Source organism: Diorhabda carinulata, chromosome 2 (assembly GCF_026250575.1).
Source record: "Diorhabda carinulata isolate Delta chromosome 2, icDioCari1.1, whole genome shotgun sequence".
NCBI lineage: Eukaryota > Metazoa > Arthropoda > Insecta > Coleoptera > Chrysomelidae > Diorhabda > Diorhabda carinulata.
In genome coordinates this window covers 24909771-24922590 of record NC_079461.1, presented here as the reverse complement: position 1 = coordinate 24922590, position 12820 = coordinate 24909771, and the positions used below count along the sequence as shown (strand labels likewise).

Below are 12820 nucleotides of genomic sequence, written 5' to 3'. Positions count from 1 at the left end.
GTTATCTATGTTGGATGTCAAAATCAAATAAGAAAAGATAATGCGCATGCTCCAATTTTTGGTCGTGAACATCCTTCTATCCATGCTTCCTACTTCCCGTTATCTCTTGAATCATGTGGACGTGTTTTAGTTTCAGTCTTATTAGTTTGGACACTATCACATTATTACCTGTCAAATAGTGATACGTAAGATTTCAAAAACTAAAGGTAGTGTCCTATTAAAATGCCAACCGATATTAAAACTTTTATTAAAGACTTTTTAGCTGGAGGTATTTCTGCTGCGATAGCAAAAACAGCGGTTGCTCCAATTGAACGAGTTAAATTGATTTTACAGGTTCAAGCAGCTAGCACTCAGATTTCGCCCGAGAAGGAATATAAAGGTAATTTCTAAATTTATTCCAATTCTATTCTTCATAAACTTATTAATCGGCGTATTTATAATTATGATTTGCTCAATTTTTTCAATCTTCAGTCAGAAGACACGTGGTTAACTTATCTGATGGTTGTATAATTTGTCAAAGTAATAAGGAAACTTAATATATTTCACTCTTATTCTGATGAAGATACGTGTAAAATTAAATGTCTTGAATAGGAAGTGGAAGTAATATGCGTAGGAAAATTTGTGATTTATTATTTCATTTTTATCAATAATTGAAGATAACTAGTAACCAAATATGTTCATATTTACCAATTTTAATTTGATATTAATTGATATTTGCAAAATAAATTAATCTCCACTTGAAGATATATTGATAAAAGATTTTTGTTAAGAATGGATTTCTAACTTTCAAAATATATGCTTGTTATTGAATTTGTTAGCACTATGATTATAATTATTAATTAATGATTAATACGATTGAGTTTATATAGCTATCCCTTGAACAAAGTATAAATCAAAACTTTACTTTCATCATTCGATATTATGTTAAGTAGAACCTTTGTTAGACAAAGTAATTGGTATTTAGAAAATTTGGATATGGATGTAACATTTTTGATGGTTGCTAATATATGCACTATGTTCTATTTTTTTGTTTTATATTAATTGAAAAAATTTTCTTATTAACCAGGTATTGGCTGATTTCATAAAGATTCTCAAAGGACAGCATTTCAATCTAACAATGAGGTTGGTATATTATCTTTGAGAGTATGAGTTCATCTACCCTGAAACATTTGTGCTTTAATGACTTGAAGCAATTGTCCAAATTATAATTAGCAATATCTATATTGCTAACAAATGTTTTTTTGCTCCATCCTTCTATTTCCAATTTCTCCCTGAAAATCCTATAATGTCCATAAAATACCGTGAAATGAGTTTTCCATTATTCGCCATTAATAGATATATATTTTTGAGGTTCTGGAATGATATCTACCAATTTTTTTCTCCTATTTGTATTTACAATTTTTCCCTGAAAATCATATAATATTTATAAAATATTGTAAAATGAACAAGAGTTTTTCAGTATTCCCAATAATAGATGTATTTGATATTCCGAGTAGAAACTTGTAAACAGTACAATTCATTGAAATGTCTTTATTACTCAATTGATAGATATTGGAATTGGACTAGTGTCAATATTTATAGAATTGAACTTTTATCTAGCAATTTTCAATATTATAAAGGCAAGAGTTCCAGTGGGTGAGGATATTTCTTTTTATAAAAACAATTTCAAAAAAATTAAAGAATATCTTCCATTTTCAATACAGGGCTATTAGGTAGTTAGTACTAAGTAAACTGATATAATTAAAAGCTTAAGGTTTTTATTTCTTTGGATATGAAATTTTTAATTAAAAGATCAAATGGCCCTATCCTAGACATGGCATAAAATAGTATAATTTTAATTATTTAAATAAAAGATACAAAAAAAATCATCATTATCAGTACCCGAAAAAATGCAGATTTTATGTAGTTTTATGTAGTAGTATAAGTTTTCATTAACTTATAGTTACATTTTGGCTAATATACTGGAATAAATTTAGATGGTGACAAGTGAAACCATTTACATCTGGTTTAGTAATTTTTTGTATCAAGATCGATTTTCTTCAACCCAGCCGCTAGTTTCCTAGCACACAATGTTAGCCTTTGTTGTTAAAAACTTCCTCTTTGCTATGAATTTAATTTTCCCCAAAGGGTGGTTCTTGGTACATTAAACTGTTTTGTAACAATTCCTAGAGGTATACCATTTCTGCAGGCAGATACAGCTGCTTTTCTTAGACATGTAAAATAAAATAAAAGCTTTTCAGCTGTGCATGTTTTTGTTAAAATTTATTCTTGTCTACTTTGTGGTACAACCTGTGGTGAATTCTTATTAGAATTCACAGATATATCACGATTTACCTGATATCAACACAATTCTTGTTTATTTCACTAAATGGCGGAAAGTTCGTTGTTTAACCAAATAAATACATGGTTTTTCAATTCACAACAGACAGAGACAATGATAGTTTTCTTAATTTTGAGGATCAAACTAGAAAGTATCGGCTAAAGTTACAATGTCTGGCTCTGGTGCTTTTACCTTATATATAAAAAAACAATTTGTCTTGTAAGTAAAAATCTAAAATTGTATAATTCAATTTTGAATTAGTTGCATAATTTTACTTTCCATATTTCGTTTTAAGCTCTTGAAAACTCTTAAACTCGTGATAACTTTGTAATTTACTCACTTTTTTTGTTATATACAAGTTGTCTTAAAGACAGTTCACATTTAATATTAGAATTCCTATTTTTGTAAAACTTACACATGCACAACCCACGGTCGGTTCCCGAGAAATGCTCCATAGCGACTAAAATCAAGAGTCATAACTTGACATATCTTCCACGCCTCTCTGAATAGCTGCGTTGATCCAACTTTTCTTTTGAGACACCTTGTATATCAAACCTGTGGACCTATTTCCAATATTTCCCCCTACTTATCAAACCTGTGGACCTATTTCCAATATTTCCCCCTACTTTTCAACATAGTTCCTATATGGTTTATTATATGAAAGGTATTTTAAATTATATAAGTTATATGTCTGTTTTATATGATGTTGTCGAAACAACTGAGCCTATGCTGATGACTTCAAGCATACCACTACCCATTTACTGATATTAGGAATAGCTTTTTATTTGAATTTAATTTTATGTAAGTGGTTCTAACACATTTTTATTTTTTAGGTATAATAGATTGTTTCATACGTATTCCGAAAGAACAAGGGTTTTTGAGTTACTGGAGAGGTAATTTAGCCAATGTACTTAGATACTTTCCCACACAGGCATTAAATTTTGCTTTTAAAGATGTATATAAATCAATGTTTATGGGAGGTATTGATAAAAATAAACAGTTTTGGAGGTATTTTGCTGGAAATTTAGCTTCCGGAGGGGCAGCAGGAGCCACATCTCTATGTTTTGTTTATCCACTTGATTATGCCAGGACTCGGTGAGTTGAATTTTTTTACAAAATGTTAAGGGTTTTTAAGATTATTTTATTAATATGGAATATTAGTTATTAAAAAAATGAAAAATTGTTCTAAACTCACTAAAAAAATAAAATATTGAGATAGCAAAGGGAAAGTACTATAAATTTATTATTATAATGCTATAAATTTATTACATCACTCAATAAGTCGTGTGACTGACACAGATGGCGCCACAATTGTCAAATATATATGACGTTTATGTAGTACCAACTTTCAAAAGACTATGTAGAATTTCATGATATTTTGATTAGTCAGAAAAAAGTGGCAGCCATTTAAGTGGAGTTACTTTTGTTATTTTCAAAACAATGAATTAAAAACAATTTCATGTGTTAATTTATTATTGCTATTTGATGAAAAAAATACTGTACTATAAGCTCAGCAATGGCTTTGTGTTATCTGGACTCTGTTCCATTTGTTATTGGTTTACTGAAATTGAACGTGGTCGTACAAACACCGATGATGGTGAATGTTCTGGTCGTTCAATTTAGATATTTACTCCAGAAAATATCAAAAAAGTTCAAAAATTGGTTCTATCTAATCGTAAATTGAAATTGCGTGAGAACTGAGGCCGTAAAGATATCCGAAGGCAGTGTGTTTATAATTATGTATGAACATTTGACCATGAGAAAGCTTTTGTCAAAGTGGGTGTTTACACATACGAATCAGCTTTTTTACGTTGATATGTAACAATGGATGAAACATAGATCCATCACTTCACTCCAGAATCAAAAAGACCATCATGAAAATTATTTAAGAATAATCTTCCATTTAATATGTACCATTCAAAATTTCCCAGCACTTTGCTCTATACTTATTGTTTTAAAAAATTATTATCAATTGATATAAAAACGGATATGAGTATATTTGATTTTTATTATAAATTTAATTAATCAAGGGATTTTGAGTTACAAATTTTATAGTTTTAAGTTGAAGCAAGGATTTTAAATTAAGTTTTCACATGATGTTTTAACTAACTGAGCCTATTTTGATGACTCTTAATTTACCACTACCCATTTACTGATGCAATAATTTGAATATTTTCCTTCTCTATTACATTAGGTGTAAATTGAAAACAAGTTATCAATTTCAGTTTGGGAGCGGACGTTGGTAAAAATTTAAAAGAGAGACAGTACACTGGACTGATAGATTGTATTGTAAAAACTTTTAAAAGTGATGGAATGATTGGTTTGTATAGAGGCTTCATGGTATCAGTTCAAGGAATTATTATTTACCGAGCAGCATACTTTGGTTTTTTTGATACCGCAAAGGGTATGCTACCAGATCCAAAGAACACACCTTTCATTATTTCATTTATTATTGCACAGGTAATTTCTTATATTATTTATATATCAATTTTATTTTTTTTATAGGTTAATGATTTCGACGTATGCACAACTATGCAATAAATAATTTTACTGTATACCTGATCAGGCTAAATTGTGGCATAGTATTTTTCACAATCTAAGAAAGTGCAAATTCTACAAGACCTAAAAGTTCTAAATTTATGGCTATTTGTGGGGAAGGCATTGTGTGGGGTCACACTATTATATTACTTGGCATTTTCCTTATAGTTGTATCATTTTTAAGTTTGAAATGAAATTATACTCAATGTACTAATACACAAATACGTATATTACATTTGATTTATTACTAGTTATAATGTAGCTCAATTTCGCTATCACTATTATCTTGCAAATCAATAATAAGTTTTTTAAGGGTTCTAAACTCTTCATATTTGTGTACATACATCTATATGAATTCTCAATTTTTTCACGTGTTGAGTACAGTTTCTTCAGTTTTCAGTGGTTACATTTTTAACTTATCTTCATTAACTCGATCACACTATTGTTTAAAGTAGGTACATTGTGTTGATTGAAAGTGAAGGGACTCCAATCCGTAGGAACTTGATAAAATCATATCTTTAAAATCACATAATTTTTTATGGCATACTTTGGTTTTGTTTGTTTTAGATGTATAAGGGTAGTTCTTATACCGCATCTCATAAATTAACTGGAGGCTAGTCACTTTCTTAGATTGTGAAAAATTCTTTACTTGAATGGTTTTTTAAAAACATCCAAATTAATGGACTTTTATTATTTTCCATAACTTCTTCAAAGGTATGGACAGTGCATTTTTCTACTATTAATCAGAAAAATTTTGAATTGATTGACAATTATAGGATATTTTTTTATATACATGATGCTGTTACATAACTGAGCCTATATTGATGACTCTATATTACCACTACCCATTTACTGATTTTTTTTAAAGTAATATATTAACTTCATTCCATTAATTGTAACAATGGTAATGGAATTATTACTTTTAGACTGTGACCTCTTTTTCTGGAATAATTTCATATCCATTTGACACAGTGAGAAGAAGAATGATGATGCAGTCAGGGCTCAAGAAGAGCGAAGTAAAGTATAAAAATACTTTGGACTGCTGGGTGAAAATTTTCAAGACTGAAGGGCCACGCGCTTTCTTCAAAGGAGCTTTGTCTAATGTTTTTCGTGGTATGGGAGCGGCTCTTGTATTAGTATTCTATGATGAACTTAAAGCAATATTTTGAAAAGTATGATCATTACACAAATTTTTATGTATGTACTGCCAATATTCATTCATATTTTATGAATATCTAAATATAAACTTTGTTTATATAAATTATTAATTTTTCTGTGAAATTTCCCATGCCGATCAATATAAATTTGTGATAAAAACTTTGTATTCAGATTTTTTTATACATATTTTCATAGGTAATTGTATAAAAATGCTTTCATTTTATATCTGAATATGTAGTTAAGCAGGAATGTAGATTTAGTTTTTATTTATGAATAGCATTGTTTACAGTACAGTATTATTTCTGTGATGTTTGTTAATAATAAAATATTTGTTACAAAAAAGTTCATTTATCTTCCCAATTGTAATGTTTTTCTAATTTATTTGTTTTTTATCCGTGGGGTGAATTAGTAAACACTGGCTCTTACGTTCTTAATTTATTCACATATTAAACTTAAGTAATTAATGTAATTCATTTATTTACTATCACTTAACTAACTTCAATAATTTATTCACATATTAAACTTAACTAATTAATATAGTTCACTTATTTACTATCACTTAACTAACTTCAATAATTTATTTAAATTCTTTGATTACTTTTATTTCCCTCTGTTCAGTACTGCTATTATAAACTGAACTAAACTGCGCTAAAGAAACTCTTTATATATCCCAAAAGCATTATAAAAACTTCTAGAAAACAAAGAAACAAATATATAAATATACTTTCCTAGATATTATTCATACCACTTACACTGGTGGGGAACTTAAAATTTGGGGCTAAAAAAATATATCCTGAAATAACAACTACCATTCATATATAATGTGAAATAAAACAAAAACAATATGGACACGAAAATGACGCTTATGGATGGAAAACAGGTAGGAGCAAGAGAAAGATGAGAAGAAAGAAGGCAAGAATTGGGATGGAATGAAAATTTTGATGAGTATGATGAATCAGTAATGAAACGATGAGGGCAGATATTAAGACATAAATAGTATGAATAATATGAATTAAAAAGTAGATAAAATGAGGGTATATATATAATTGTCTGTCTGCTGACAGCGAGCGTGTAACGATGCTTGATCTTGTCTGCTTCAAGCTTTTTAATTTTGTTGAAAGTGGTGAATCTTTGTTATGTTGCTTCTTCCGTATTCGTGAAGTACCTCATCTATATGATGAGATGGGACTCTACTTTTCGTAGGACCCGCTCGGGGAATTCTTTCATAACAAATTTTCTCCATTGTGTACTTGTTTCCCTCTAGTCGTATTTTACCATGAGCAGAGAATGCTGTTTGATTATATCACATTACAAACTTGAGTAACATAAGTCCTGATGCAAATCCATTGTTTAGGTTCATCGTCCAAAGTAAAATAATAAATAAGAATATAAAATGTTAAAGTGAAGATTGATAATTTGTTTACGAAGGTAAGTAACTGTCTCCTGCATTTAAAACTGGAGAAATTCGACAAGATCGTACAATTTGGTTGAAACATCGACGAGGGCACTCACGATACTGCGCTGCAGTATAATCTTCGCTTTCGGTCATGTTAGATCAAAATAATTTAATTTTATTAGCATCTCTTGCTTATTCAAAAATAAAACAAAAACTAAAAATAACCTCAGATTTTGGTGCAAAGAATGGCCCAAGAAAAGGTGTTCACTAAGTCAGGTTAATTTATTGGAAGAACTAGGGCTGCAACCAGATGATTATAGAAATTACTTACGGATGGATGAATCTACTTACGTGAAATTGTTGACTGGTAACCTCTTTGATTTAAAAAAAAAAGACACAAATATGCGCCAATCAATATCACCACATGAGTGGCTCTTGGCAACTTTGGAGTAAAATTTGTAAAAACACAATAATAGGTTTTATCAAAGAAAGCGATGCTCACATAAATATGAGAAGTTACCATTTGATTCAAATATTTTAGATTTCTAGCCACTGGATGGTACTATGAAGATTTAAAGTACCCGAAACTTATGCTATTTATACACTTCTTAAGGAATATTTAAAGGTAGTTTCATAAATAAACAAGATTACATGTACAGATATTGCTTTTTATTTTGTTTATTATTTAGAATTATCAGTAAAAGTTGAAAAGACTGAAATGTAGAAAATTATGCATCTCTGGGATCTTCGGCTTTTCTCGTTCGTTTTTTGCGCAAAGACGGCGTTGTGATATTTGAAGAAGTAGCCGTGATTTCTGATATTGCTGATTTTTGAGGTATATGTGAATCTTCTTCGGTTTCCAAGGTTCTTGGAGAAAAAACGTTATCTGATTTGCTGCTTTCTAGCGCCATTATCCAAATTTTTTTCAAGTTTCAAACAACAGAAGAAGATTGGAAGGGGATTGCAGACTCGTTTAAAGAAATGTGGAACTTTCCCGACTGTCTGGGTGCTGTAGATGGAAACACGTTCGAATTATTCCATCACCTCATTCAGGCTCTTACTATTATAATTATAAATGATTCCATAGTATGGTACTTATGGCTATAGTAAATGCCAATTACGAAATCTTCTATTTTTACTTTGGAACTAACAGAAGAATTTCGGATGAAGGTGTATCAAAAGCTAGTAAATTTGATAGAAAGTTGATGTCTGGAAGATTAAATATACCTAAGCCAGAAAAAATAGAACACAGCGATCGAACTTCACCCTATGTTTTTATTGGAGATCACGCTTTTCCATTAGGAGAAAATTCACCGAAACCGTTTCCTCAGAAACATTTAAGCAAAGAAAAAGCCACTTTTAATTAGAGTGTCAAGAGCGCGTCGTAAAATTGAAAATGTTTTCGGAATTTTGGCAGCTAGATTTCGAATATTTTATACTGAACCCAGTTGAAAAAATAGTACTGGTGTGTTGCATTCTACATAACTATTTGCGAACGAAACCCTCAACAACACTTGGATAATGAAGATCAAGAAACTGGAACACTCACATTAGAGCGAAATAATAATGAAATAATAAGAGAACATTTTATGTCATATTTTAACAATGAAGGAGCTGTTCCATGGCAAAATAAAGCTGTAAACATATATATTTTTTATTTACTTACCTCGTCGGAGAGGTTGAAAATCTGTGCCCCAGTCCGGACTTACTTGAGTTTTTTACTAATTTTAGTTCTCCTTTACAAAATCTTCGTTGGCCTTTTTATTAACCTCTCTAAATTTTTCAATTAAAATGTTCATAGTCCTTCCTGCATTTCTATCGTGATATAGATCACTTCTAACTTTCCATAGACACTCTTGTTCCTTGTACAACTCAAAAAAATCACGCAAGAAATTTTCCGCATAAGCCATTTTCGACATTTATCGAAAACAAATTTTGAAACAAGCAGTCAGCCTTTTCTGTCTGCAGCCAAATCGTACGATTTAGTTGGATGCGACGAAATTGTACGACGCTGCAGTACCGTGAGTGGCCAGCTTTACATTATAAATTGTCTGGAATAATAATAAGTTTTTTACATCGTTTCTATTCAATAAAAAACCCTAGTACCTACGGACTACATTTTCCAGTGATTTAAAAAAAATGTATTAGATTTTTAGCTCCACCTCCACCAGTTAATCACGATTATCCAGTTTTTTAAGAAAGAAACCATGCACCTAATCTCACTATTAATTAACATACATTTAACCTAATCTACTAAATACTTTAATGTCCTAAGTATTCCTAATAATTCACTTAAGGAGTTGACGTTTATTTGTATTTAACTATTGTGGCTACTCTCTATTGAATTGGGTTTTGAGTATTACATTTCACACAAGTTTAACAGCCTTAGTAATGTTTTTGTGCTCTTTAAAAATTAGCTGAAAGTCTACGCTTATAAGCCAAGCTACTTTCGTTTAGTAATAGGCTTTTTAAATCGCTCCTATTCGGTAAAAAGCGCAGTCCTTACGGACTCTGCATCTTTCAGAGATTTAAAAAAGAATTTTATTAGATTTTTGGTACTACTTCCCTTTAAAATCACGCGCCACTACTGTGTGTATAGTCGAGTATTTAGTAGATTTCTATTATGAGTCTAATATTAGTTAATCACGATTAATTATTATTTTTTTAAGGAAGAAACAATGCACCTAATTTCACTATCAACCGACTTTTTGCATATTTAACCTAATCTACCAAGTGCTTTAATATCCTAAGTATTCTTATTGGTTTACTTGAGAAATTGACGTTTATTAGCTCTTCACTATTGTGGCTATCCAGAATTCAACTGTGATTTAACTATACATTTCATACAAGTTCAACAATCTCAGTTGCTGCGTACTTACGAGTAGAGGCTTCATTGTTTATGTGGTTATTAAGTCGTTCGTCGTGACTGTCTTTTTTTAATCTTTTTTGACTGCTTTTATATGGATTTTCTTGGTATAAATATTTATTGCGGACATAGCACGGGTCGCTAATTATAATAATTTGAAGGCAAGCATAATTCCTTTCACTAGTATAGCCCCATGGTTGTAAACCATAAGTCTATTCCGGTTTGAAAATTTGTTTGTATATTTGCACCTTATTTTAATAGTAAGTTGTGAGCTCCTTTCTAGAAACCAAAATAGTTTTTTATATTTTAATTTCTTCCTGCTAATTTTGTTTGTTATCCAGATGTAGTCCTAGATATTTGACAGTTTTCTTATGTGGGATATTCTTATTATTTGATGTAACTGGGAGATTGTTTATCTTTTTACTGAGCAGATTTTTCTTCTTCGATTTCAATACGCCGGCACCGCGCCGTTTGTTAGTCCAGATATCTATCTTATTTCATTGAATTTTGAAGATTACTGACCGCCTCTGTTAATTCTTCAACAGCTAGTATTTTAGTGTTCACTGCACGAATAATTGGTTAATATGTAGTTTGTCGTATCACACCAATTTTTTGGTGGAATTAAACATACAAAATGCAATAAATTCACAATTGTGAAATATGTAACTGTATCATAAATGACGTCCAAAAACATTCTAATCAATGTTAATAAAAACGAACTTGTCAAGGTAATTCCAGTTAAACTAGTTTATTAATATGTATTATTTTCTGACGCCTTGAATAGTTGAATAATCGTATTTACTATTTAAACCATAAGATTGTTTACCAATGATAAAACAATTATATGGTTACGTAACTTTAACCTAGGATGAGCAGAGTATCTTGAATGAACGTGAGGCGAATGACCCCATCAAAACAGTGATGCTTTCTCGATAGTTAAATCGATAGTTTGTTTTAGCACCTGTTAACTACTCCAGTGACGATTTTAGAATACTGTTAGATTTTTATGAAAGTATTAACATTGATTAGTTACGAGGAACGTTCAAGTACTGAATGGCTACATTAAATTTTTATTTGTTAGAACATGATATTCAGCATAGTTTGCAGCATAATATTGTAGATGTTTTACATCGTCGTCGCGTTAAAATTTGATTTTTAGTTGTTAACGAAATTAGAGTGGAAATTTTGGATCGTTTGTTTTTTTATTTCATACTTATATGCTATATTACTTTGTCAGTTTCAGTTCAGGAAATAAAACATTATATAATAAGGCTAGTAAAGTTACATACCATATTGAAATAATATAACTAATTCCAAGTTCATTCTAAACAATTTATATTAAAATTAATTATAATGAAGTATATTTATTAACATTAATTGTAATAATGATTTTTTTGATAGATCAATGACTTATAATTATTATAGCTCTTGATAGGAATCATTTAAAATCTGTTAACCATATATTAAGTTATACAATATGTTTCTTATTCTATGCTTGATTAACGTATCGTCCAGGGTTACATAATTTTTGTCTTATATTAATGTGATTGTGAAGAATTGTTAGTTACTATTGTATTCGTAAAGATTTATTGTAAACTGACCGTCCCCTGACGGGAACCAACGTCTCACTCAAGCGATTCCATATGTCCCTTAACACTTGAAGTTCCATTAACTTATAAAATTACTTACCTTATTTTTGTATTGATGTGACTTTAATGATCATAAATATAATTGATTATAGCTTTTGTGTACAATAGGATTAGTATTTAAGAGAGCATATACACGCATATTGTGTTCTTAATAGTCTTGACTTCCATTTATTCAAATCTACCAAAAGCACAATCAATGCACCAGTCAATGTCATAATCAATTGGTTTGCCTTTTTCTAACATGAAAGTTTGAATAGGGTTACGTAATCTTTTTAAAACTATTCCTCGACTGAGCCAACGAACTTCGGTGAAATAAAGGACATCAGAAAACTTCAAATCTTCTTATTTCCTGAACTGTCGATGATTTAGTCCTCTGCTCTTTTACAAAATTTACAATTTTTATTATAGGTGGCATGACATGGTCCATTTTTAAATGTTTGGATGCCAATGATTATTGATGAATTATACAGTAAAATCCCACAAAATTCCCTGAAGTTTTCTGTTTTAATTTAGTTACAGCGCCCGAATGTTTGTCAGCCATGGCAGGAGCGCCATCCGTAGTTGTGCTGCTAAGTATATTCCAGTTCATTCGAGTTCATATTCTGCTATCAAATGCTCAATTGCAGAATAAATATCATTTGCTGCTGTAGTACCTATCAATAGAACGCACTTTAATAGTTCTTTAGTTATTTAAAACTTGTGTGTGCCTCGTATATACACAACAAGTTGAGCTGTATTAACAGTATCAGTACCCTCGTCAACAGCCAGTGAAAAGTTTGTAAATTCCTTAATTTTGTCCTTCAGTTGAATAACCAAATTTTGAGATAAATCATTTATTTTTGAAGTGTTTTTTGAGAGCGAAATATTTTCAATCATTGACTTTTGAGATGGAA

At 30.2% G+C, this 12820-nt stretch overlaps 1 protein-coding gene across 1 annotated transcript; it reads left to right on the top strand.

Moving 5' to 3' along the window:
* Positions 1–91: 91 nt before the first annotated feature.
* LOC130890928 (ADP,ATP carrier protein 1-like) lies at positions 92–6058 on the top strand. The gene is made up of 4 exons (XM_057795363.1): positions 92–379; positions 3154–3415; positions 4546–4780; positions 5785–6058. Exons 1-4 carry the CDS (start codon positions 223–225, stop codon positions 6025–6027), a joined length of 897 nt encoding a protein of 298 aa, XP_057651346.1. The 5' UTR covers positions 92–222; the 3' UTR covers positions 6028–6058.
* The last annotated feature ends 6762 nt before the right edge of the window (positions 6059–12820 follow it).